General features: G+C 40.8%; 2 protein-coding genes across 5 annotated transcripts in view; both read left to right on the forward strand.

Annotated features, from left to right (window-relative positions):
• The window catches only part of ppp1r2 (protein phosphatase 1, regulatory (inhibitor) subunit 2), a 15,583-nt gene extending 5,638 nt beyond the window's left edge, over window positions 1-9,945 (forward strand). The window contains exons 2-6 of the mRNA XM_017413411.3: window positions 2,843-2,950; window positions 3,204-3,287; window positions 5,552-5,661; window positions 7,146-7,340; window positions 7,427-9,945. Of these exons, the coding sequence (XP_017268900.1) occupies window positions 2,843-2,950; window positions 3,204-3,287; window positions 5,552-5,661; window positions 7,146-7,340; window positions 7,427-7,446 (517 nt within the window). The 3' untranslated portion in view covers window positions 7,447-9,945. The remainder of the gene's footprint in view (window positions 1-2,842; window positions 2,951-3,203; window positions 3,288-5,551; window positions 5,662-7,145; window positions 7,341-7,426) is intronic.
• A 2,014-nt stretch (window positions 9,946-11,959) lies between these two features.
• The window catches only part of LOC108234343 (arf-GAP with coiled-coil, ANK repeat and PH domain-containing protein 2), a 38,494-nt gene continuing 24,425 nt past the window's right edge, over window positions 11,960-26,028 (forward strand). For 2 of the 4 annotated variants that reach the window (XM_017413470.3, XM_017413471.3), the window contains exons 1-5: window positions 11,960-12,345; window positions 20,904-20,961; window positions 22,843-22,962; window positions 23,461-23,514; window positions 25,533-25,591. In XM_017413470.3, the coding sequence (XP_017268959.1) occupies window positions 12,293-12,345; window positions 20,904-20,961; window positions 22,843-22,962; window positions 23,461-23,514; window positions 25,533-25,591 (344 nt within the window). In that variant the 5' untranslated portion in view covers window positions 11,960-12,292. The remainder of the gene's footprint in view (window positions 12,346-20,903; window positions 20,962-22,842; window positions 22,963-23,460; window positions 23,515-25,532; window positions 25,592-26,028) is intronic. The other 2 variants (XM_017413473.3, XM_017413472.3) reach the window with 1 other exon arrangement.

The raw sequence follows: 26,028 nt of genomic DNA on the forward strand, positions 1-26,028 counted from the left end.
CTAAATATCTGAAACAGCCGAAATTGCACCAATACCAAAAGTCATAGCGGTCTTGTCATTAATGAGCTGAACGTTTTGATATATGAACGGTTGAAATAGCTGAAAAATTGCGGAACGAGTTAGATGCCGAAAAATGTACGGAATAGTGAAAGAAGAATAATAGATAAGAAAGAGAAACAGGAAAACAATTGTGTGAATGCTTAAAAGCATTCACACAATTAGCAGGTGTCTGATTTAATCTATTACCTGCAAAAAAAGGGAGAAGCAATGACTTTAATACAAGGAAGTGGATTATAAATATGGATAAAAAAATTTAGATGCAAAGATTGTTCAAATCTTTTACAAACTGAGCATTAAAAAGTTAGTCCTTTGGCTCCTGTGTGTTTTACAGACGTTTTTCTTAGATTTTCACATATAGATGAATTTTAGTTTCCTTGGCCTGAAACCACAGCTGACATTAAGTGTCCTCCTGCTAGTCCTTTAAAAAGCTATGTTACATTTATTTTAGATAATCAGGGTTGACAATGCTTCACAAATGTCCATCCTCCTTAAATATTTCAAAGAAACCAAGAGATTATTTACATTTGACGAAATCTCAGTGATTCAGCCAAAGTCTCGCTGTGAGATGGGAAATCGCTGAGCTTTTCATTCTGGCTGATGCTGGCACTGAACTTCCTCTTGGCTGGACTCGGTATTTGGAAGCTGTGTGCGTTTGTGCTTTACGATAAGCAGCTTTCTTCACGGCAGAATGGACGTCTTCCGCTGGTCCCGTCTCTGTGTTGGGTCCTTTGTGTCGGCGACTGAGCCGGACCTTTTCCTCTCTGTCCTCCGACTATGCCACCTGATAGCGCTGCTCGTCTCTCAGAGATGACTCACTCTGTTTAATGAGTTTCCCTGAAGCTTTATGTCGCCAGCTGTTGACCACCCCAGAGAGGTAACCATGGTCGTCACGTGAAAGATAGAGCCGCTCTGTATTTAGGTGTCCTAGCAGTAGGTGTGTGCTGCTTTTTTAGTGTTGCAGCTGCAGGTGCAACCAGTTTTTTATTCTTTTTTTAAAAGATTTTTGTCAGTGCTGCACAATATATCAAAAATTTGTTGTTATCATAATACACAGTAAATATGCACAACATGAATACTGCAAAGGACTGCACTAAACATCCATCCATGTATTTTCTGTCACTTATATCGGGTCACGGAGGCAGCAGGTCCTGGACCTGGCTGTCTCTCTCCCCAGCAACAGTCTCCAGCTCCTCCTCGGGGATCCTAAGGCGTTTCCAGACCTGAGAGGATTCATAATCCCTCCACTGAGTTCAGGTGTCTCCTCCCAGTTGGAAGTGTCCGGAAAACCTCCAGAGGGAGGCCTCCTAATCTTTGTGTGCCAAAAAAAAAAAAAAACTAGAAAATTGCTGCAAGGATCCGTTACAGTGTCAGAAGGATAACGTCTCAGAACATTTGTTTGGGATATTTGGGTATTTGTGCTGGTGTCCAACCAACAAAGAGAGCTCCTTTTACAGAACGTGCGTGTTCTGTTGACGGAGAGCATTTTTGTTCCGGAGGACAACATTTACTGAGTATTTTTCAAACCACCCTGTCATTGCGGTGCTTTTTGAGAACAAGCAGCTCAGTTATTACCGTTTCCTGTCAATTAGTAAGCACTAATCATGCCCATTATCCTTGATGCTCGATGACTGGAAGTTTTATGTCCATTGTGGCATTTGGTAATCTATTCTTGTCTTTTTGCGTGTGTGAATGAACTGATGATGCCTTTTTGTGGATTAATAATTTGTTTACACAGTGAATAATACAATTCTGTTTCTTAAATATACACAATATTTGGTTGAAGCTCTTCTCCGAGCAGCTGTTTAAAGTATGAACCGTGTTTTTATTTGGTCTAAAATGTCTTTATCTTGTTTGTAAGAGAGGTGAATCTTTGCAGGTGGTGGATTAAGCCCCTTTTCCAGTCTCCCACTGCCTTCCTGTCTCCCACGACACCCAACCTTTACCATAAAAAGGTCAGGGGTTTATGTACTGGGACTTGGCTCAGGAGGCTTCAGAGGGCAGACACGTTTAAAGCCCTATAAGGTCGTTTTAGCTGTAGGGATTTTTTTTGTGTGGAAACTAGAAAATGCAAGAAAACCTTGTGTTTAAGAAAACTGCTTACAAGAAAAATGTCCACATATAAATCCTGGGATTTTTGCAAATAATGCTACAGATCTCTTATCAAATAAAGTAAGACAATAAAATATTTGCCTCAAATGAAAGTCTTAAGGAATGGACAGATAGTTCTAGTTTCTCTCCCTGAAACTACAGTGGCTGGTGCTCTGTTTAACATTTATGCTGATTTCATGTCTTTGTCTGTGTTTACTCCCTTTAAGGTTTTGAAAGGGTAAGAAGGATTAGTGTAATTCTGAACAAAAGCTCCTAGTAGAGTATGTTCGAGCTAAAGCTGTAGTCCTCATGGGAATCAGAGACAGATGTGTTAAAGGGAGATAGAACAAAATGCTCTCGTGGAAGAAGATTGACCCTTCTGACCTTTTTCACACTGCTGATAATCACCAGCCCCACTTCCTTGCATCCAGGGCATGTTACCTAAACAAAAAAAATCACAGTTCCCAGGAGACGTCAGGGGTTGTGTTTTTTGCAGAAGACATTTCTGGTCTTTTGTTCGGCCGTTCCTAAAATAATGCAGTAGGAGTGAAAACTGGGGCACGTTCTGCAGCAGATTATAGCCGCGCTCTCTCTCTTCCCCTGAGGTGGATTAATAGCTGGTCTGCAGCGGTTCACTCCGAGTCACTATCCCTCCTTTTCTTATCATTTTTTTTTTTTTTAATTCTCTTTACAGAAAGAAATCTGCAAAATGGGATGAGATGAACATCCTGGCAACGTACCATCCAGCTGATAAAGATTACGGCCTGATGAAAATAGATGAACCCAACACTCCTTATAACAGGTGAAAAACTCAGGACCTCACGTACTGATAGTGATTTAAATTGGCAGCGACGTTTGTATGTAGTTTAAATTTTCATCCGTTTTATTATTTAAACGAGAACAAAAATATTAAAACTTTTCTGGTTTTATTTTATGTTAGAGTGAGGAAGTAACACACTGAATAATGTGGAATCTCCATTTAAGAGAAACGCACAGCTTTAATGGTGACTGTGGTAATTCAGTGAACTCACGTTTATTTTGTGTTAATATTCCAGGATGGTCGGGGATGACGATGACGAGGGGGCTCACAGTGACTCCGACGGCCAAAGTGGGCTGGCAGCCGATGACCTGGCCTCAAAGTAAGGACAGAAACACGAGTGTGTAAACACACAAATTAAATACACTAATATAAGGAGGTGAAGCAGTCGATCCATGCACTCACTCTGAGTGTGCCACTGAAACGGTTCAGCTGCTTTTTTTTTTTTTTAATTGTCAGTCTAACTTAGTAAAGAGCAAAGTCTGTCTTGGTTCTTGAATGTAGCCTAGATAAGTCACACACACCGATGTGAAATAACTGATATGAAGCCATTTGCTCAACAGCCTCTAATGTCTTTGAGTCATTTAGTGCCAACTTTACTGCAGTTGCACAGAAATGAACTTTCTCCACAACACAAAGGTCACCTGCAGAAGTGTCGCAACGTTTCTATTCTTAGATCGTAGCTTTGCCTAAAAGCATATGATCCAGTTTCACTCTCAATACTCAACCCTTATGTTTCTGCTCTGATGTGTCATCCAGAAATATTGGAAAAAGAAAAAAATCTCAACTAATCTTTGGCTCAGTTTAGATTCAAGCTACAGTTTTCACATCCTACACAGAAATAAAGCTCCTTGTCTGTACTTGAAACCATATTTTTGTGTCTGAAGTCCCTTTCAGCTGAAAACATCCGTCCCTGTGGTTTAAGAGTGACATTCAGAGACTCATTCAAACCGGCAGCTGTTCACTTTAATAGGAAATAATGACATGAACTTCTTACTTGCTACTAACTGCAGCTTCTATTTGGTTTTAGCTGCGATACTGTAACCCTGTTGTAGTTTAAGAAAAGCATGTCACAAACGTATTTGGTCAGTCCTCTGCTTGTGAAAAGAGAGCACAGTGTCTTCTTTTTATGACGTAAATACTTGAAAACGTGCACGGCTTCACAAAAGAAACCAGTGTCTCAGCTGGAGCTTGCTGAAGAGTGAAATAAGAAAAAGACACTGAGGCGAACTCCTCCCAAAAAAACACGACAGTTTTATTATATGGATTCCAAGACTTTGGCACAAATCTAATCTTTTTTTTTTTCTCGTGTTATTTTCTCAGGTTTTGCGTTGGGTCTGTCTTTCATCTTTTTTTTACAAACGCATTTTGCACTTCTGCGTTTAGGCCACTGTACGGGCGGATCAATAGGTGGCGTTTTTATGGTTTATAGGTGTTTCTCAACACCCACGCATTCCAGAGAAACGATGCTAGCAAGTGGCTCTAATAAAAAACTGTCTGTAAGCGCTACAGAGATGGATTCGAACAGAGTTTACATGTTGGAAACTGTTTGGAAGATGAGGGGAAAAAACATTTTGATTCAAACTTCCAAACTTGTTTTTTTTGCCATAATCAAATAGGAACACAAAGTACAGATTTTTCACGTAGGAACATTCCACTGAATAACATTTATTTTTAATCATATAATGTGATATAATCTAATCTCTGACTGTGTAGACTCTAATGGTCCGTCTCTGTTAAGAAGTGTCTATCTGCCACTCCGAGTTGTCATCTGGATGTTAATGGCAGCTTGAGAAGTGATTTGTTTTTTTGCTCATATAAGTGCATTAACGCTGGAACGGGATGAAGCCATTGAAGTTCGTATGTTTCAGAAAGGATGGTGATTAGCTCCAGGCTTGAAAGTCAATAAGCCGCTTTTGTTTGCGTTTATTTTACTGTAAACCCTCTCGACATAACTGTACACCAGCTGCTCCTTTCCTCTGTCTTAGATTTATCTTTTCATCATCCACTGTCACTTTCTCCTGATTGGTTATTTCTTTGTTGTAACAGTGCTGCTTGGCTGTAAATCTTATGGATTATGTTTGTTTGTATCACTTGTTCAACTGTGACTTCCCCTTTCACTCATCCACTGCCTCTTTTAACCTTTCTCATCCTTTCATCCTTTCATCCATTCATCCTTACCAGGCACATACAGTTATTGGAGCAATTTGAAACTGGAGGCGAGTACAGAGCAGGCGTACAGTAAATGGGAGTTCCCCCCCGAGGCATTTCCACATATTCACAAGCATTCATTCAGCCGTGACCCATTATTCGTTTGATCTAACGCTGTTGAGGCTTTTAGTGAGCGTAAGAGGTCGGGATTTTAACTGGTGTTATTTTTATCTCATGTTTGAGTCATTAGTGCACATTTCTGATTAGTCTCTCATCCACTTTACTAAAACCTCTCTGTATGTCCTGCTTTTAAAATCTTTACACGATAACTTTAGGGCTCTTCGTGGACGATTTCCTAATTCTACTTGGTTGCACACTTACTTATAGATGACATGCTTTGAAAGGATAATTAATTTTCTCCCCTCCTTGCTCCAGGTTAGTGGCAGCAGAGGGGGTCGAGCCTCGCTTTATGAAAGAAGAGGAAGTAGAAGAAGAAGAAGACAGTAGTGAGGAGGAGGAAGAGGAGCTGACCCCAGAAGAACAAGGTGAGCTTGTCAACAAGTCTGTTCCTTCTAGTTGAGGCAGAATATTGTGCTCAACGAGAGAGGTGGGCATCAAAATCTGTGGGAGTTTTTATTTCTAATTTTATCAGGGGCTCCTCGTGTTTCATCATTCTATTTCTGCTCAGCATCTTAATTCAAATGGTCCTCCTCTGTAGCTGCGAGGGTGAAAGGAATCTGTCTGAGAAAGGCTTAAGTAGTCTTTGTGCTTGGGACCTTATTGCTGACTTGTCTCTAAACAAAGAACCACACACACACACACACACACACACACTGTGTCAGCAGGCCTTTGACCGGTCCCTGACCTTGCCCGTCCGTCCAGCTCTCTCAGGCACACCCTGCTCTCAGATGCTCTGAGTCGTCTGTGGAGCTGAGCACATTCACTGCAGTATAACAAAACTAATCCACTTTTGCTTCCTGCCTTTGTTCCGTGGTCATATCCGGATGGTGAAGGTAAAAAAAAAAAAAAGTCCTGATATTCTGCAAATCCAATCAATATCATCCAACTGCAGAGCTACAGCTTCAGTAAATTCACACAAACTTGTCACCTTTTTATAGAAAAAAAGACAAAGGTAGTTGACTGATTGAAATTTGATTTGTTTCTAGGACCAGTCTGTGAAATTTCAAAAAGATTAGTTTTATTGTTGTTTTAGTTCTATAATTGAACAGCAGGTTTGTCTTTGTACAGTCAGGCTTCAGTTTCTGTGTTTTTATCGACACTTTGCTGCTGCTTTAACCAGCTTCAGCACAACCACTCCTCTTTGGAGGTTTTCTTTGTTTCTTTTCCTCTTCACTTTTACAGAAGTTTGCAAATCAGATGCAACATTTTGACAGGGTTGTAGAAACAACCTTGGCTCATTGTTTCCTTTAAAATGTCCCACATAAGACCAGCAGCACAAAACCTGAGTTGGGCAACACAAATGTGTGACAAAGGCAAACATGCTCGGTGTGTACTCTGACGCACCGGGGGTGGGGGGTGATAAGTGTCACTACTTAGAGAATCAATATGCTCTTATTAAAACTAATCTGAGCGTTTCCATGATGATGGCAGACGAATGTTTTGCAGTGGCTGAGCTCTACAGAAAGGGATGACGTGGAGCGGGTGATTTAAAATCAGTAAAAGTCCTTTTGAGACCTTTGAGGAAAAGTAAATAAAGCTCACGTTGAGCTTTGTGAAACTAGTTAAGCAGGATTGTTTATAGAAAAAAGTGAAACCAAACAAAGAGATCAGCTTTCAGTTAGAGTTTTACAATCCCAGCAGCGAAGTTCAGATCTCAGATTGTTATAATCAATATTATAACGTAACAATAAGAGTTCATGTTGTCTACATCAAACATTTGTGAACATTTAAGAAAGCTCATGTCTGTTGAAATGATCTTATAGGTTTTAATGTGCCAGGTTATTAATTACCAGCCACGTCGGGCTGTTTATGCATGTTTAAGTAATTTTCCGTCTTTCCTTCTTTGTAGCCAAAAAGAAGCATTTTCAGATGATGAGGAAGATGCACTATAACGAAGGCCTGAACATAAAGCTGGCTCGCCAGCTGATTGCTAGTGAGCTGGAGGAGGAAGAAGACGAGGACGAAGAGATGAGGGATGACACAGAGGAGCTAAGGGAGGACACGGAGGAGACGGAGGAGATCAGCGTTGACCCACCACAGGAAGGTACGGAGTGTACTTTAATTCTTTGGTACTAGTGTGTATGAAGGTACATTTTGTTTAGAAAAACTCTTGTCTTGTCTTCTCTCCAGTGGATGCTCTGGAGTCCTAGACGAGGGCCGTCTGTTAACTCAGAACGCTGAGACATGCAGCAAACACCACTTCACCTCCCACATAACATCGTCTCTCAACAGCCAGTAAGTCTCCGGTCACTAGTCTGTCTCCACTCGCTGCAATACAACCTTCCAACACGTTGGACGTCCAAAATCACGTGAAGACTGTTGCTCGTCCCGCCTCCCTCTCCTGTTGCCAAGAATGTCCTCCTCCTGCCTCCTCACGCCTCGACTGGACCGGCTTTGCACTGAAGAATATGTTGTTCTGACCCTGAAAGGAGGATCACGGCCTTTAAGACGAAACAAATAAAAACTTGAACAACAAGAAAACCCGTCTGACTGAACCAGCGTGTCAGTGCTGGAAGAAGCCCTGGGAAACCCCACGGCCTCTCTGAAGAATCGCTGAGACACAATGACAGTTTTTATTGGCTTTTTGTTTTCTCTTCTGTGACCGACCACCCTGTTGTGTTTTACTTCCATCTGCGATCAAACTTTCAGTCTCCTCTTCCATCTCTAAAACCAGTAAACTGCTTATTTCATGGGGCTGTTCAAGAGAACTTATTTCATATTGGCAAGTTTTAGAATAATTAGGGAAATATATCGGCCTAAGTAGAAGCATTAACTAAATAAATGGTAGTTGCCTTATAACCGAGGATATATATTTTTTGTTGATTGACTTGTGTTCGCTGCAGTTTGGTGGTTCTCAAACTTCACAGCGACGAGCGGAGCTGCGTGAAGACGAAGAGCTTCACTGCTGAGCCCGAATCTTTTCATTTCAGCCAAACGAAGCTGCTTCTGTTCCCAGTTCCTGTAGCTGATTAACACCAGTGAGATCTGGTTTTGTAGTGTTCTGGGCCTGAATGGTTTGGGGTTTTTTTTTTTTTTTTGGAGCCCTCTAAATTCAGAGAAAGTTTGAGAACCACTCCTCAATGATGCTCGTCCTTACAAACTCTCATCATCTCAGCCGACCTCATTTCAAGTTTACAAACATGCATATCTCATGAAATCCGAAACTGAACTACTCAAATAATTGTACGTGTACTACAGTTTTTTTTTTTCCTTGATTATTGTGTTTAAAAAAAAACACATTGCAGGACAAGCTGGTCGGGGTTTTCCTGCCTTAGAAAAGTAAAGTCGCTGTATTACAGTATTTAAGTTTTCGAGCTCTCTGGAGGTACAGTATTGAAGTATTGCTGCTGAGGTGTGACGTGTGCTACTGATAAAACAGAACCGTTTCTTGTAGCTTTTACCAAGTTGCAGCTTTAAATGTCTTCTGTAGATCTGACAAGTAAGAAACCAGCACTCTGTGCGCTTTTTCCTCATAGATATGCGCTTCAACAAACAAAATCAGTAACTTATTTAACGGAAAGATGTATAATTTTTTTGTTATTATTATTTTTAACTTGGCTTAACTACATATTTTAATGCAACAATGTCTAATCTACTTAAATGTCTTGCACAGTCCAGCGTGGAAACATCAAGGATAGAAATGTTTTTGATGCTACTGACTTAAAGAGGATGTTGGAGGAAGAGGAGGAGGAGGAGTTAAACCACTAAAGCATACCGGAGGCGTTCAGGGAACTTTTGTACTGTTTCGTGGTTCGGCCAGGTGCGAAAAGTGTCACTACATAGTCTTAAAAAAAATAAAAACAATAATAAAAAAGACCATTAATGGCACTCTTAATGTTTCTCTTGACTGTGAGGCTTGGCTACAAACTGTACGACTTCACTTGTCAAGTGAAGCAAAAGGAAAAGGTGTGGAGTGAGAAGCATGCAGGAAGTACGTCTTGTGTTGTCACCTTTTGTTTTCTCTCTCCCTCCCTCTGGCCCTTTAATGCCTCACTGTGATCTTTAAGCTTTCTATTGTTGACATACAGAAGATCCCAATCATACAAGGACTTCGAACGACCCTTTTTATCTCGTACAGTTGAGGATTTGATGATGTTTTGGGTTTTTTTTTCCTCGATGTAAAAGAAATGACTTTGGACGGTTTTCTCCAATGAAATGCACATTTTATTGATCAGATCAAAAAATACGAACAGGAAAGAGTTTTGACGATAATGCTGTTTTTACCTCAATTGATAAATTTGTAAACTGAGTTTAAAAAGGCGACTGCGAATGAAGAAGTTGAAAGAAAACAAAGCAGACGACTGACTTGATCACCCCACCGGTGGTTATGACCTGTCAAATGTGCCTCTGATGTATTTATGTACGTGTGTGTTAATCAGACCAGCTCCATAATCCTTTTTGGGTTTTTTTTTAGTTCATTTTGTATCGCCTTTGGTTTTGCATCACTTCTGCCCGCCTGTGTTTGTTCTGTTGAAGGATGACAGACTTTTAAGCAGCCCCGCCACGCCGCTGTGTCTCAGAAAGGATGTGGATGTCAGCCATATTTTAATTTTCCTGTTTCCAGTTTGCATGTTCTTGATCATCAAACTGTGTGTACTGTTTTGATTTATTTCTTCCTCATATCATTAAACAGATATTGTTAGACGCTAGTGTCAGACTTGTCTGATTTGTGACAAAAATCTGAAGATAGATTTCAGACTGCGCCACTTTTTGCCCTCCTGTATTCATGGCCTTTTATTTTAAAATTCCCCCCACATTGCCCTTATGTCTGTGTTATGTTAAAAATTAGTTAACACCTGATAATAGTAAAAAAAATATAACATTTTATTTAAATAATTCTCATGTAAATGAACTCATCTGTGGGCTGGACTGAGCTTCCCCACAGGCTGGATTTGGCCCCCAGGCCACCAGTTGAATAGTCCTGCTTTAGGTCCTGTTTTGGTACATTAGCTCATATCATTAATAACTGCTCTGCTTTGATTTTATTCTCATTTGAAAGCGAGAATTTCCCTGAAAGTCCATTAGTATAGGAGTAAAAGAAGTAACCTTTTCCTGGATGACTACAAACGGATCTCTGAGTTTTAAGGCTGCTGCCATGTTGGTCAAAAGAACTTGAATCCGTCTTCCACCACTAGATGGCGCCGTCACGCAACACATCACATATTTCATTCTCGTAGGATTTCCTGGAAATCAGATGGGATGGATCCTGAGAGAAGTGAGAATGAGCGTTTCACTCCGAGAGGTGCTTGGATCGGCCTCATTCTTCAATAATGTCTAATACCCTCTCCGTTCGTCTTGTTAACACTTTGTGGCGCAGATTCGGACTAAAGTATCTCTATATCCAGATCTTACTGGACATGAAGTAAATGAACCTGGTGCGCCCTTCTGAGGCATTTCCAACTGTACGCACTTGATTAATAACATAATTACTATAAACACAGAGTCGCTCAGGGGCTTGGCAGAGCCTAGAGGCTTATTTAATAAATATTTCATGTCAGTAAACAAGTCGCTGCGCATGGACGCAGTTTCAGCCATGATGTAGGGGAATATGATATATTTGGGCATCACAGGGCTGGCATGGCGCAGCTCAGGGACTACTGAAATATCTGACCTCTCAGCCTGCTCCCTCTGAAAGGCTCCTGTTCCAAGGAACCTCAGCGTGGCGAGGCCCTGAACAGGCACCGGTGTTCTTCCCCTCAAGAGTTCCAGAATAATGGCCTCTAAACCAGATAATAAGCCAGGCATCATGGCGCGCCAGCAGTTCAGTGTGATCCCTGAAAATACACTCCCTTCCTATTCCTCCACTGGTCGTGTCCTCCAGCAGCTCCAAAGCTGCCACAGTTCCACAATTACGCGCAACTTTACGCAGATGTATACTGGCCTGTGTTGTTGTCAACATCCTATCGACCTTAAGGATCATCACACGTGACTTGTTCTGAATTAATATGCTGATCCAAATGTCCCTTGAGTTCAGGAAACGGAATGGTGTCGTATGTAGGTTTATTAAGGCTAGTTTCAGTACTTTGTAGTTTGATACTGTCGACTGGGGAAAAAAAAATTGCGTTGTTTTCAGCCATCCCGACTTGTGACATGGCGTACGCAATCTTTTTTGTGCGTACGCAGCGATCATACGCGAATCCCCAGGAAGCGCCTATCAGCTGACGCAAAGATCGTCAAAAAGAAAGACCTTTCACTCTTGTCAAACAAATCATCAGCGACAATTTGACACAAACACACGTCATAGGCGTCTTGTGTCTGTTATCGCTTCATTGTTTGTTTTTTTTTGTTGTTGTTTTTTTTTTTAGAAAGCTGTCTTTGTGTTTATTTTAAACACATTTTACGTGTGTCGAGTCTGTTGCATTCGATGATCCTTGACATTATTTGAGCCATTTGAATGCATTTGCTGTTGCCTTCTGTGGATATTTGAAGTTTTCCCTTTGGCTGTTTGAAGTGTTTGGTTTCTCTTACAGTTTTTGAGCTAGTTTGACTTTTAATAGTAATGCTATGAGCTGTCCAAAATAACTATGTGTGTGTAGAAAGGGCTGGACTGAAGGACAGCGCAGAGGCACAAACCGCAGCAGAACAAGAGCAATAGAAAGTCCTGCAATCACCTGATTTTGAGGCGGCCCGTGCGCACCGCCTACAGTGACAGTCCTCTTCCTGCAATAGACGATCTTTGAGTGGATCTGCTGGAGAAAAGCTCCTCTCCCCGCAGGCGGCTATGCTTGAGCAACCGGGACGATACTTTCTGTTTTAAGACGTGACCTCGGCGCCAGCAAACAGCCCTGTTCGCTCGGGCCACCGCTGCATCAACCCAAAGCGACGTGTATGACTGCGGACCCCTCCACGGGTTTTCCATCGTAGCTGCCGGCCTGTGAGGCTAGCTGGCTAGCGGAGCGCTGACGGAGCGGAGCCAGCTGCTCGGACGGAGAAGACCGAGCCCGGATTAGCGACTTTAATCGAGCCGAGCTCAGGTCGCTTGCTGCGGGGGAAAACATGAAGATAACTGTGGATTTCGAGGAGTGTCTGAAGGACTCCCCACGCTTCAGGTTGGCGATGGCAATCACTGTTTTCTTGTGTTTGTTGGTTATTTATTTGTCGCAGGTGGGGGAAAAGTGTCCAGCTAGCTGCTTTCTCGGGGATCTGCAGTAAGCAGCTAGCTGCTTTTCTATTTTTGTCTCTTAAGAAAGCTGGATCACAAACTCCCTCAGCAGTGCGGAGAGCTGCTCTGGTGTCTGTTTTCTCTGCATAAATTATGTAAAAACGGGCAAATGTATTAAATATGAAGGCAGGTAATTAAAGACAGTATTGTATTTTTTATGACCCAACCAGTGAGCGGCGTATCATTCAGTCAGATTACTTTTAGACATTAAAGATGCAACTTTACAAAAAATATTTTCTATTCAAAAATGAAAGTTCAAATGTAACTTTAAAGTTGGGGATTTGATGATTACAAAAAACTGCAAATAGTAGTACTGAAAGGTAGTTTTCCAGATAAATTTATTTGCAGTCTGGTGCGCGGGTATGCACTCAGTGTAAACAAAGCAAAGTTATGTGATTGGCCTGCACTATACTCCGGTTGTTTTTTCCAAGAAAACCAAGAAAATACAACCTGTTTTCATGTCCATTTCGAATCTGAGCATAACATAATCTTGTCGGACTTCTTGATCCCAAACTGCTCTGCCGTGGACACATTAGCCATCAATATGAGAATAAAGTTGTGTGGATTTTTTTTTATTGATGTTTTGACCCATCTGACATTGCAGCGAGTACACTTTTTAATTAACATCTACACCTTTTATTAAATAAAATGTAATAAAACCTGTTACTGAACAAATATTCAATAAGCCACCTCTGACAGATATTGCAGTCTTGTATTTTGACATGCAGTGAATCATTTTGTTGTGAAAGTTCCCAGATAAAAACACACTGGCTACATCTTGTGTTGGTTTTTGTTTTCAGATTTGAGAGATGCAACAACAGTTGAAAGCTATTAGATTATTAAATGTGAAAAAAATCCTAATGTCAGAAACACAATCTGCCATTTTTGCTCAAATTATCAAAGTAGTTACGCTCACTGTTCAGACTAATGGACATCCTGTAGTCTAACTGGAAACTCCAGCATTGATTAGGGGGGTGTGAGGTGATTTCTTTCCTAAAGGCGGTGTAAAACAGGACGTTTGCTCGCAGCCCACCCCCTCACTCATTCCTCAGTGTCGTCTTTTCTCATCCCCCACTCTCTCTGCTGCTGCAACATCCTCTCCCAGCAAAACAAGGAACAGATGTTAGAAAGTAAAAAAAATCTTGGAGCTTTTTTTTTTTCTTTTTTTTTTATTAAATTCGAGCATTTCCTTTTGGATCACAACCAGGAGGCTGAACAAGGAGAAAACTTCCCAGACAGTTGTTGTTGTTGTTGTTTTTGTATTTTTTAATCCATACCTTCAAGGCAAGCCTTTTAAACTGTGGCAGGGGGTTGTTCTGTTGGATCTCATTATCTTAACTTTAAACAAATCTTGTGTTTATTTTGAACTTATTGTGAATAAGAAAGTGCTGAGTCACTGTATGAAGGTGGTATTATCAGTGATACAGCTTTGCTAAGTATGGTAAATGGTCCACACTCATGCAGCATCTTTAATGTGATCTAAGTATTAAAAAAAGCTTTACCAAGTGGAACATTAAGGTCTTGATGCTAAAAGCTTCAAATGTACATCCTGGATGGAGCTCTGTTTTAATTCACCTGACAGTTACACGAGTTAGACATGCAGTCACACAGCTCTGGGAGTTTTAGTTTATCTGATGGGTCTTCATGGTCCCTGCCCCATCACATTGATTTTGCTGGTTTTTTGTTGTACGTCAGTAGAGAGCGAGTGCTTCTCTGGCTGCAGTTCTTCAGTCTGACAGCTGAAGCTTTGGTTGTCAAAGGGCAAATAACGGGCTCTGTTTTAGGCTCTTCTCAGAAGGTGTAACAATCGGTGCTGATGAAGAAGAGATGATGCAACACAGTGTTAACCCCCCCCCACTTATTGAAACTTTACACAACATCCCACCTTTTTTCAGTTAGCTGTGGTGAAGCTGATGAGACTACTGTAGCTGTTCACACGCTTTTTTTTTTGCCTAATCACGCTTATGTCACTGTCGCAGTTTGTTCTGAAGGAGGAACATCGCATTAATGATACTGACCCTTAAACGTTTGTCTTTTTACATTTTTAAATCAGAAATGAAGACGTACAAAAATAAATTTATGTTTTGGTGAGAGTCAAACTAAACGTTTTCTTTGTTAGTGCGATTACAAACATTGGAGAACTACATTGTCGTCTCTTTTATTATTATTTGCCCATCATAACGTGGGACATATCATGGTGTGGCGCTGTCTGTCCATCCATCTGTCCATCTGTCTGTCCATTTGTCCATCCATTTGTCCAACTGTCCATCCATCTGTGGACAATTTATTGTCCGAGCTATAACTCTACAACTGTGTAACACAGGAATGTCAAACTGCACAGCTGGGCACCTCATGGGTCAAGGGTGATCCCTATTGATTTCAAGGTCACAAGTTCAAAGGTCAAAGTCACAGGTGACCCCCTCCCTATTGATTTCAATGTTATGGGGTCAAAGGTCAAGGTCACAAGTCGCCCGTTTGTTGAAACCTTGTCTGTGCTCCATCTTCACATCCATCTACCAGAAATATACCTTTGTTTCCTACATTGTACCTACAAACGAGCGTATTATGTACCGTATTTGTTGTTGTTGTTGTTCTTATTATACAAAACATCTTCCCATGAAATCCAGTGGAACGTCTCCCCCTCTCTATGTCTGTGTTTTCAGTACCTTTTGATCTTTTGGAGAGCCATCTGTCAGCGTTTCCTGTCTGAAACTCCGCTGGAGTTCTGTAGTTATCAGATGGCGTCCCTGCACTCTCTCTCTCGCTTCGACTGTCACACTTTCGCCGCCATTTTTCCAGCTCTCCTCCCGTTTTGTTATATTTATCCGGAGGAGACGACGGAGTGGGGAGAGAAAGAAAAAGAGGAGAATGGATGAAAACATGGATTACACACTCTCACTTGCTCAACATCTGCTTCCATTTTGGTGTTTGCTTTCAAAGTCGTGCCAGAGAATATGGAGACCCAAATGTAGAGAAGGTTATTTAAAGTGGTAATTTGGCACGGCCGCATGTTTTTCTTTTTTCTTACTCTCATCGTCACTTTAGTTGAGAAACCTTTTCTTGCGTTAGAAACCATGCGTTCAGCCGCCTTGAGGAGAGAGACACTGGTGGAAAAAAAAAAAAAAAATCTGTACTTTTGGCAGCAAACCCTCGTAGCCTAGTTTTCCTCTTGAGACTCGGCCTCAAGAGTTTTCTTGGCTCCTCTTCAAGTATGAAAGTTGAAAAAAAAAACAATTCCCTTCAGAGCGCTGTGGCTTTACTCGCCACATGTGTAGGAACAAAAGTTTTACATATTTGATGTCCTTACAAAAGACACAATGTGCCACATAATTGGTGTATAAAATTTATTCTGATTGTGTGAGTAGCTTAAAAAGTGCCCGGCTCTAAATAAATCGTGCAGGAAATCACAACACTAGAGGATTAGAGAAGAATAGACATGTTTTTAAATGTAGACGTGAACTGCCCAGAAGTGAGCTTATTTCTGTAATTAGCAGCAGCGTTTCTGTCTCTGTTCACTCTCCTCTCACTAATTACAAAACGGCTGCACGCTCCGAAATTAGCTTCGCTGATTCGGAGCTCGGCCGAGCGCCTTCGCATGAAGTCAGTGGTTGAGCATCTTCTGTTGTGGTTTTTTTTTTTTTTTTTTTTGACAGCAGCTTCAAGAGCCGGCAGATAAGCATCTCTGAAGCAGAACCCAGAGCCTCGTGTCGAGCACGTAAACTGAGATAAAATGGTATTTTTGACAGGTTTGGCTCAGCTGTGGATCTGATAGCATCCTGAGCTTCTTACTGTTTGTAATCTTTTATGGTAATTTGTGTGTAGGGCTGCTTGAAATTTGAGAAGCTGATATAGAAAAGCCAACTTGTGAGGATTTATTTAATTTCCTACACAGTGTAGAAAACCCGTATTAGCCTGGCAGTCCTGTTCCTCACTCTGTCATTGCTCCAGATACTAAAAAGGCTGTAATTTCCACCGTCTCCTCAATGTTTCCTTCCTGCACCGTGACATAAGATCACTCGAGGATGTGCAAAATTGTCCCTAATGTTGAGTAATTAAGACGAGGGAAACTTCCCAAAGCTCGTGAGCGTTTATGTTGCAGTGATGACTTCATCTTGTTTGTGTTGTTGACAGTCATGTGTCCGATTGTTGGCTGTAGCACAACAGGACCCCCCCCATGCTATACCACTGCTCCACTTTGTAACAATGACAGGATCTACGTCACGGCACCAAAGCTCGCCCCATTCTTCACGTTTCCACCCCCAGTAGCAGTTTCATAGCGTTGACTTGTTTTTCCATCTTCCTCCATGGTTGTTTCAGCCCAGTGGATTGGGCCGCGTCCGTGCCTCTCGGCCCGCTTTTGGTGCAGACCTCTAAACAACAACGCAAACATCACCCTATGTCTTCGAACATAATTAGAGGCAGAAGGAAGGAGAGATGACAAAAAATAAAAACAAATGCAGCAGGACATTTTTCAGAAATCTGAGTGCAGAGCTGTTCAGCTGTCTGACTTATCTTAATTAAATTCATTATGAGTGTGCTTTGTGCCGACTGCGAAGTTTCCAGTGGTTTTTATTCAGCAAATCATTTGCATTGGGTTCTGTTGTGTCAGTACGGAAGCTGACCAAAAACAATGATTATGATGCTCTTTAATAAGGGATTAGTGGCTTGTTTTTGCCTAATTTGTGGGTCTTTTTTTTGTTTCTTTTTTTAAAGGCGAATGGAAATGGTAAAACAATTGGACAACTTCGCCTTATTTTCATTTAGTGTGCACGGCGGTTGGAGCTGGTTTTGGTCTGTGTAAAAGAAAGCTTGGAAACGGCTTTTGTCAGTCCTGACTGATCTGACAAAGAGTTCAAAAATAATGTGACCCAGCAGCTGTTTCTGTCTGAGCCATTATACAGTAAACTGAAGTTGACTGACTGGAGGTCCTAGAGATCTCTCCATGAATTAAACTAATTCCTGAAGCTCTCTGACTATTTTCCTTTGTGGATGTTTACCATAACTGTTGAGTGTCTAATAGGACAAAAAGCAATTTACTGTATGCTTTTTTTGCACTTTTGTTGCTTCAGATTCATCTCACTATAGGACAGAAACTATTTACACATAATCCTGGGAACTTCAGAGCTCATCTGCATGAGAAAATATCATTTGAGCGTCCCATTTCTGTCTTTGAGGTACTTTATTTGGCCAGCAGCAGGTGAGAAAGAAGAACCTGTTCAACCACTCCACTTCTGCTTTTAAAGTGTAAACCACAGCGCTGCCTGTCATAGGAGGCACTCTTCGTTTAATGCCGAGGGGAGCTGGTGCAAAAAGAATCCATGAATGTTCATTTCTCTCCCTCATGTTGGGCTGATTTGTTTGCAGTGCGAGAATGTTTGTCACCAGCTGTGAGAGTAACCATCTTATATGGACTGCACAAAAAAAAACCGAAATAAAATGACACCGACGTTTGGCACATTTCGCAATCCTGTCTATTATTTTCACAGAATGGGTATAAGAATCCAAATTAATTTAAGCAACATGGAGCGCATGAATTTGATCAAACAGAGCTTTTTATTGCAAGCAGAAGACAATTTTTGTGGTTCTCTGTCTGGCATGTGCTCTGCATCAGCATCCTTTTGCACTAAGTCATCTTAAAAAACAAGAAGGACCAGAGAATTTCCTCACTGATGCTGAATTGGCCTCTTTTTAACTTATGTGGGTTACAGGGCGGCCTTTTTTAATTCCTCTTTTTTTTTAGGGACTGTAGTCCTTTTATACCACAATTTTTGTTTTATTTAGCTTCACCCTCACACCCAAACACTTAACCCAAGATGTCCCAGTTCCCCCGTTTATATTTAATGCAGTTTACACCCTGGTTGTCATATATTGCCTGTATTTTGTCTCAGTCCTAATGGTGTGAAACCAGATCATTTTAGTCATTGTTAAAAAAAAAAAAAAACTGGAGTTGCTCATATGAGCAAAGTGCTGTATTTTTTCTTTGATACAGCTTATTTTGCAGGTAAATATGAAAATACTATCAGCAAGGTCTTCTTAAAGATGTTAGAATACAATAAAAAAAGAAAATTAACTGGGATTCTCGGCCAGTTATCAAACTAAATTGGATGTTTGAGCGCTTTTTTTTTTTTTAAGTTTAAAGTTTTTACACATCAAGTCGTACTTATTTAAACCAGATGAAACCATCTGCTCCATGAATGTTGTAGAATTAGGTAAATAAAGCTCTTTGTAACTCAGCTCTTTGTGGAAAATGTTTGGCCCACTCTTTTCAGCGTTGCTTTGGTCAATAAAGACAATGAGGACTTTTTCAGTATTGAGTTCTTAATATTTTTTCAAATTTTCCATCTCAAAAGCATCAAAATGATGCGTAGTTTGTTGAAATTTGGCAATTTTTCACCTGGCAAGCGGCTAAGTTTTGTTTACAGAAGCGCTGGTTTAAAAACTAGATTTTTGTTGGTTTAGGATGATGTCATCGGGTATTCCAGCCATATAATTAAAAAGGGGGAATCTCCAAGTCTTAAAATGAAGGGATTTTCTAGCTCTAAGGCAGCCAGAAGAAAAAAATGGTCAATTTCAAAGCAAAGTGTAAAATTTATGACAAAGGATTATTTCTAAAGACGTACGTGTCAGAAAACTTCATTTTAAACATAGATTAAGAAGATTATATACTATTTTAGTTACCAGGACCACTAGATGGTGTCTTTATGTATGTATATATTTTCACTTTGTTTTCACTGCAGGCTGACTCATTCTGCTCAGGTCACAAATATAGCCTATTGTTGCTTTAGTGAGACAAAACAAGAGTAAAACCAGTAGTGCTTTGCCCTCTAGGTTTGTGAGTATCTCATTATTATTCATATGGTGCTTATGAGAAATCCTCTCTACTCGCTCTTTGTTCAGGGTGAAGGCCTACCAGGGCTGCCTTCAGTTTATCAAATTCCACTTTGTTCATAATCAAACAAGCTGCATAACTTTAACTGAGTTGATTGTTAAAAAAGCCAAATGTGAAAGTCGTACCAAACTGAATAATGCTGGATTACAAGCTTATGTCTGTTATTTGACCTGCCGCTTTTGTTACATGTGCTAACACCAACTATTTAACCTGACTGTCAGCTGAAGACGACCACCACTCTTAATTCACTGAGTGCATCCTAATGAATACAGCAGCGTTTCCTCGTGAAAGCAGGCTCGTGTTCGTGTTTGCTGTGTGTTTCTCCTCTGCTCACGATCCAGACTTGGGCTGGAAGCGCTCCAAAGTCAGATCTGTTATTCAGCAGCCCGAGTTTTCAGTTTCGCTTATCCTCTGTCAGCAGTTTTCACCAGCTCTGCCTTCAGCCTCATGTTTCGAGATTAGAAGGAAGCTGGTGTGTTTTAGTGGTTTCATGGAAAGTTAGTGTGATTGAAAGTACTTTTTTAAAAATTATTATTAGTAGTAAACGGGTCAAGTTTTTCCTCTTATCGTTGTTTCAATGAGACGTTGGTTGATTTTCATGCCATCCACATTCGGTTCACTAAATTTGCCAGGTTTTGTGGGTAAAGCCATCCTGTTTGCCCCTGAGTGGGGAGCACACGTCTCGTATCGTTTCTGATTCAATCCTTCATTCCTTTTCTGTACCTGCTCGATCTCATCCAGGGTCGGAGCAGCTGGCGCCTCGCTCCAGAGGTCAGCAGGTCAGAGGCAGGGCAGAAAACAAAAATAAACTACTTAAAAATAACGCAGCTTTTTCCTCCTGCTCTGTCTTCCTCGCTCGTCTGATCACTCATTGGGCTCTCCTGCTGCATTCACTTGCATTTTTTAAGACAGATGTTCAGGTTTCCCATTACAGTGTTGGCTTAGATTTTATTGGCTCCTTCCAGTTTCTCTTTCTTGTTTTGTGTCCAGCAGCTCCTGCTGTTGTATTTAAGCACACCTCTGTTCAGATCTCAGCCTTAGTTGCTTTTCTCAAAACATGTCCCGAGTATCAGTAAATAAAAGAATGATATCAATATTATATAATAAATTATGGTGATAGTTACTTTACAGTCTGTTTTTGGGGGGTTTACATAACATAAAAGGATATGTTCCTCAGTGTTTGAACCTTTTAATCAGCTGTTTACTTTCTTACGTTGAAGTATTGTTGCATCTATGTGTGAAGCTTGGCAGAGATGAACTCAGCGCCTGTGCTGGGATGAATCATTTATGTTCTTTACTCCTTCATGGGGTTTTGCAGCTCCTAAGTTGTTGATCCTGTGGAGGACCAATCTGTGCCTCGTCATGTTTTTAAAGGGCAGGATTCTAAACCCAGTTCTTGCCCCGAGGCCTGACCCCAGAACGTCAGCTCTCAGTTCGGCTGCCTCTGCCGATTTACACGTCTGCAGATTCTTGTCTGTGTCGTACACGCCGTGTCCTACTTGCGCAGATTTCACAGGTGTCTAACTTTAAACCTTTTGTGATTTTTCTCCGCACAGAGCCACCATAGAGGAAGTGGAGGGGGAAGTGGGCGAGTTGGAGTCCAAGCTCGACAAAGTGAGTTCCACCCACAGGAAACGTTGCCTAATTGTTCATTTGCTCCGCAGGACCGTCTGTAAGTGGGGAGGCGCAGGTTCGTCTCTGCCCTCACCCTCACTGGGTTCTCTGGAAGATTGTCCTTTTAGAAAGAACTAAAATAAAGAGGAACTGCAGAGGGTTGATGTGACAGAGGAGGATGCTGATGGTGGGGCAGATGAAGAATTTGTCTCACGGGTCTGGTTAAAATGTTGAAACATTTAGTTTCCTCTTGATGTGGCAACTATTTTTTACTTTTTACTTATTTCTCAAGGTTCACATTACTCACCCCCTTCCCCTTTATAGTGTGTATATATATTAATTATAGAGCATAATAATAACTAAACCTTTTATGTTGTATACACTGTCCATCTCAAACTAAACTGAAGTTGAGCAAATTTGACCTTTCTTAGTTATCATGTGTGTGACACTATTCCTGAGTGTTTTCAGTTTTACTTCAGGATTTTCGATGAGATCTCTTTTTTTAATTGCCAAAAAAAACAGAGTTGTTTTTTGATTATATTATCAGTCAGTCTGTTCTGCGTTACAGCCAATCCAAGCCGGTGTGTTCAAACTAAAGCAGAGTAATACTCTAAACCAAACAAAGCGGAGTTAGTAAGAAGTTGTACCCTGTCCCGAAAGCAAATAAGCACCTCCCCTCCTCCTCCCCCCCAGCAGACCCCTGCAGAGTTGAAAGTATGTTCACCAGCTGAGAGCGAGGCCTTGAGTTTGGAAGGACCCCACTTCATTGTTCCTCTGCTCGCAGTCTCGGAGTCCCACCTTCGCCCTCACCCCTCCTCTGTGACTCAGCCCCGGCCTCGCTTCCCTTCTTGCTGTGGAGAGGAAGGATCTGCCAGAGAGTGGGAGTGTTTGCGTGCATGAGTACTGCTGCGATAGTGTGCTTATGTCACCCGAGTCTTGGGTGGAGTCGTGCGTAGAGAGACCAAAGTTCAACTATTTAAAAAAAAATTTTTTTTTTCCCCGATGGAGCGAGCGGTTTGCTTGATCAGTGCACACACAGATAAGTTTGAGACTGCTTGTAAAAAAAGGCTTCATTCCAAAGATAATGGATATAAAGGGGGGAAAATGACCAACCATGCTGATTAATAAGGATTTAAAGATTTTCAGGTTTCATTGAAAAAGAAACCTCTTTATTAACGTTTAATAGTTTGGACTTTATCTGTTCATTCATTAACAATAAAATGGCTTCACAGATTTCTAAGCTACATGTAATCTGTAACCTGTGCAAGAATCCCCCCCCCCCCCCCCCCCCTGGTCAGTGAATATGTTTTTGTTGAGTTATCTCGCTGCTTTGGCCTCAGATCCACATTCAGCTTCTGACATCCTCGGCTCGGGAGTGGACCGATGAGATACCACCAGGTTCTGGAGATTACATAACCTTGAATTAGCTTTGCTCCTGAAGTTTCACAAGAGGAAGAAGGACTTATTGTACATCAGCCAAGAAGCTGAATAAACACCAAGCAGCTTGTTTTTACTGTTAGTTTTTTTTTTTACTCTCCAGCCCCAGATTTCACAACATCTTTAGTTCTTTATTCGTTTCTTTTTAACCACTACAGCCTAATAAAACTTTGTAAAAAAAAATAAACCTGACTGAGACATTTCTTCTACTTAATTTACTTTTTTTTCTGTTCTTGTTGATATGATGGGTATTTTTTGTAAAAATGATTAAAAATACATTATTCTTGCTATGCTTATAGTTTGTGGGTTTTTTAGAGCATTTAATGAATATTAAGAGAGACAGACATGAAGCAATGACCAGTATTTATTTTTGTTTCTGTTCATTTGTTCTAATATTAGCCCTCCTGCACATTTCCATCTGCATCTTTCTGTTTCTTTCCTTAGATGGTGAAGTTGTGTATTGGGATGATCGATGCTGGAAAAGCTTACAACGCGGCCAACAAGCAGTTTGTTAACGGGATCCGGGAGCTCGCCCAGCAGTCTGCCAAAGATGAGGTCATCGAGGTAAACGAGAAATAATTCTGCGTGACCTAGACCTTAGAAAGTCCCCAGCTTTGGTGTTGCTTGTTGTTGTTTCCTCTCTTACTTGTGTGGGTCAGAGTTCCTTCGGCGTTTTGTGAAACAGCTGACCAGCCCGACTGATTGTTTTTACAAACAAAACGCTCTGTACTTCCTCATTTCTTCTCCTGAATGTTTTCTATAAGATCACAGTTTTCTCAAGGCAAGTGCTTTTTATGTATTTGGTTCAGTGCCTCGTCTTTGAGTTTGATGGAGTAACTTAGCCAGAGCAGTTCCTTCTCCAAGCACTATTTATTCCTCCGACAGACCAGAGTTTTCCTTTAGTCATACCTGAGGAGCTTGTGGCTGTGATGGAGCATCAGAAAGGAGTTTATGTGTCATACCACTTGTGAACTGTTTTGCTCTTTACTGTAATTCCCCATCACAAGTAAAACTCCTCTTTCTCTCTCTGTATTCATGGCTTTCATCCTTTTTTCTCCACAGTCCAGTCTCACGAAGTTCGCAGAGAGCCTTCAGGAGATGATCAACTATCACACGGTACGCTGCCACTTCCGTGCGAAACGAAATGTATTGTCTTTACCCCCCCCCCCCNCCAAACCACTGGGCCGTGACAAAATCCAGATGTGCTGATAGTTTGGAGCAGCTTTTTTTTACTGTCAGAGTTTATATTTACTGCTGGGAAAGACAGCAACATGCCACTAAATCTAAAAGAGGAAGGCTTTAAAGAGAGAAAAAGAAGTAAAAATATATCTTTTAGAAGCTTTGTCTCTGGTTAAATATGAGGAAAGTAGTCGGGGTTAAAAGTTGCTTTGAAAAATCTCAAGCAGGGAGTTTTTTAAAAGCAGCAAACATTGGTCATTGGAAGAAAAAGCGGTTAAACAAAAACTATTAGAGTAAAACTGCATGTTGTGGAGCACGGGAATTCATCTGTTGGAATAAATGATGCATCAGAGGCCTAAGTGTGGTAACGGTCAATATTTTATGATGTGGGTATCATCTTTCAGGATTGGAGCAATTCAGGATTTGGATTTAATGCTCTGTTCTTCCAGGTTCCTCTGCAGTTTATGTTAACACGCTCCTCTGTCCAACAGCTGTGTTTAAAGATAATGTTATCAGACTCCTCGAGCAGCCCGGTTGGAAGGATTTAATTCTATTACTTATTTGTTTTGACGTACCCTTGGTTAGCTTTCTGGATTACTTCGAGTGAGTTTTCAGTCAGCCTTACACTGTTTGAAATGAAAACAAAAGCCAGCGTTGCTTCTACTAAGTGTTTAACATTGGTTAAAAATGTCCTAGTTTTTTAGGTTTTTATTTGTCAAAGAAACTTAATAAAGCTGGGAAATAATTTGGGAATTAAGCAATTCGTGTTTTGTGTGTACGTGAGAGATTTAAATGTTAATTTATTGAAAAAAATAGATTTTTCAGTAATTGAATAGTAGGTTGGCTGTGTGTTTTATTAAAACCAAAACCAGTTAAATTTGATGTTTTTTGCTGGAAAGGCTCTGCATCTTTACACTGAAGTGAAAAGCAGTAAATGGAGCAATGATCTTGTTTGCTTTTCTTTTTAAATAATAATAAGTGAAAGACAAATGCTGATCTTTACTGTAAGTGTTTCTGACCATAGATCACTTACTTAATCCTTATTCAGTAAGAGAAGACGGGAGGTTGGTCACGTTTATCATATGAGCAGATGCTGGTTTGTGTTAACTCTGGACTCAAGATATATTTGGTTAATTTTCATCAAGATGTGTTCAGACGAGGAGACTGGTGAAGAAAACATGGACGAAAGTTTAGTCTTGACAATGAAGAAGTATCTTGAGCTGCATTATTCACAGGGACAAAGAAGTGAGTGATTGCAAGGCAGCTGGAGAAATCTCCCAAAACAACTTGTTAAAGTTTGATGGATTTCTGAACCGTTAAGTAGAATATATAAGATGAGAAAACCATAATGGCTGAAAAGTGGTGTCACTAAGTTCTTATCTTGGCATTCCGGACTTCAGTCCGCTGAAAGTCTTCAGGAGCCACAGTGACCGTTACTCATCAGGGGGGACTGTAGCCACATCAGCTGACTGTCTGACTGCTTTTTGCCACTCGGCGATCTTTCAGCACATGATCCGTCCGGCACAGAGCTCAATCTGTTTGCCAGTGGTCGCCTCTCCCAGCCACACTGCTCACCATTGTCTTATCTCACAACAAAATTGGATTAAAGCCTTACTTTAAGTGCTTTTTTTGTTTTTTTCTTTGTTACCAATCTCGTTTTTGAGGAAGCGTGCAGGTTAATGAGGGCATGAGTCATAAGCACGAGGAGGCAAATCACGTCATTTCTTGTGTTAGCATCTTTATGAGGGGAGTTTACCGAGTCAGTGTGTGTTTGTGTAAATTTAGCAGCATAATTGCACCCTGTCATGTTAACACTCTCCAAAACAGAGATGCAGAGTGCTGACTGGCATGAAAAGAAAACTCATCAAATTTTTGTAGCGTTCACTGATAGATGCCTTTTATTGTTTTATTATTAAAACAGGAGCGTTTATCACTCATTTCCCCTCTTTTTACAGATATTATTTGATCAGGCCCAGAGATCAATCAAGACTCAACTGCAAACCTTTGTGAAAGAGTGAGTATAAATGACTAAACATGAATAAATCTCATAGCATGGACATTTGACGTTGATGCAAAAGATGTGGAATAAAAACTGAAGTGTTTTTGTAATTGACAGCAGAAATAAAAGTACAAAGAAGACTGAATTTCACAGTTTTGGGAAGCAGTTACAGAATGTGTTTATTTCATATAAGGATTAACAGTTTTTGCCTCGGGCACATCAAAGCTGAACACCCACGTTATTAACACCCATACTGCTATGGATATATTTTCCCTTATAGTGAGTCAGTGGCCACCCTCAAATGTAAAAAAAAAAACAACAAGAACCAAACAAAAAAATCTCCTTGGCTGACAACATCAGAGAAACATGTAAGGCTGACTGGGGGCGTTCACAAAAGCCAGGTCAAGAGGTTCGAGTGAATATTTGTTTTCACTTTTAGGGATTTCCGGGGC

This window comes from Kryptolebias marmoratus, linkage group LG24 (genome assembly GCF_001649575.2).
Source record: "Kryptolebias marmoratus isolate JLee-2015 linkage group LG24, ASM164957v2, whole genome shotgun sequence".
Lineage (NCBI taxonomy): Eukaryota > Metazoa > Chordata > Actinopteri > Cyprinodontiformes > Rivulidae > Kryptolebias > Kryptolebias marmoratus.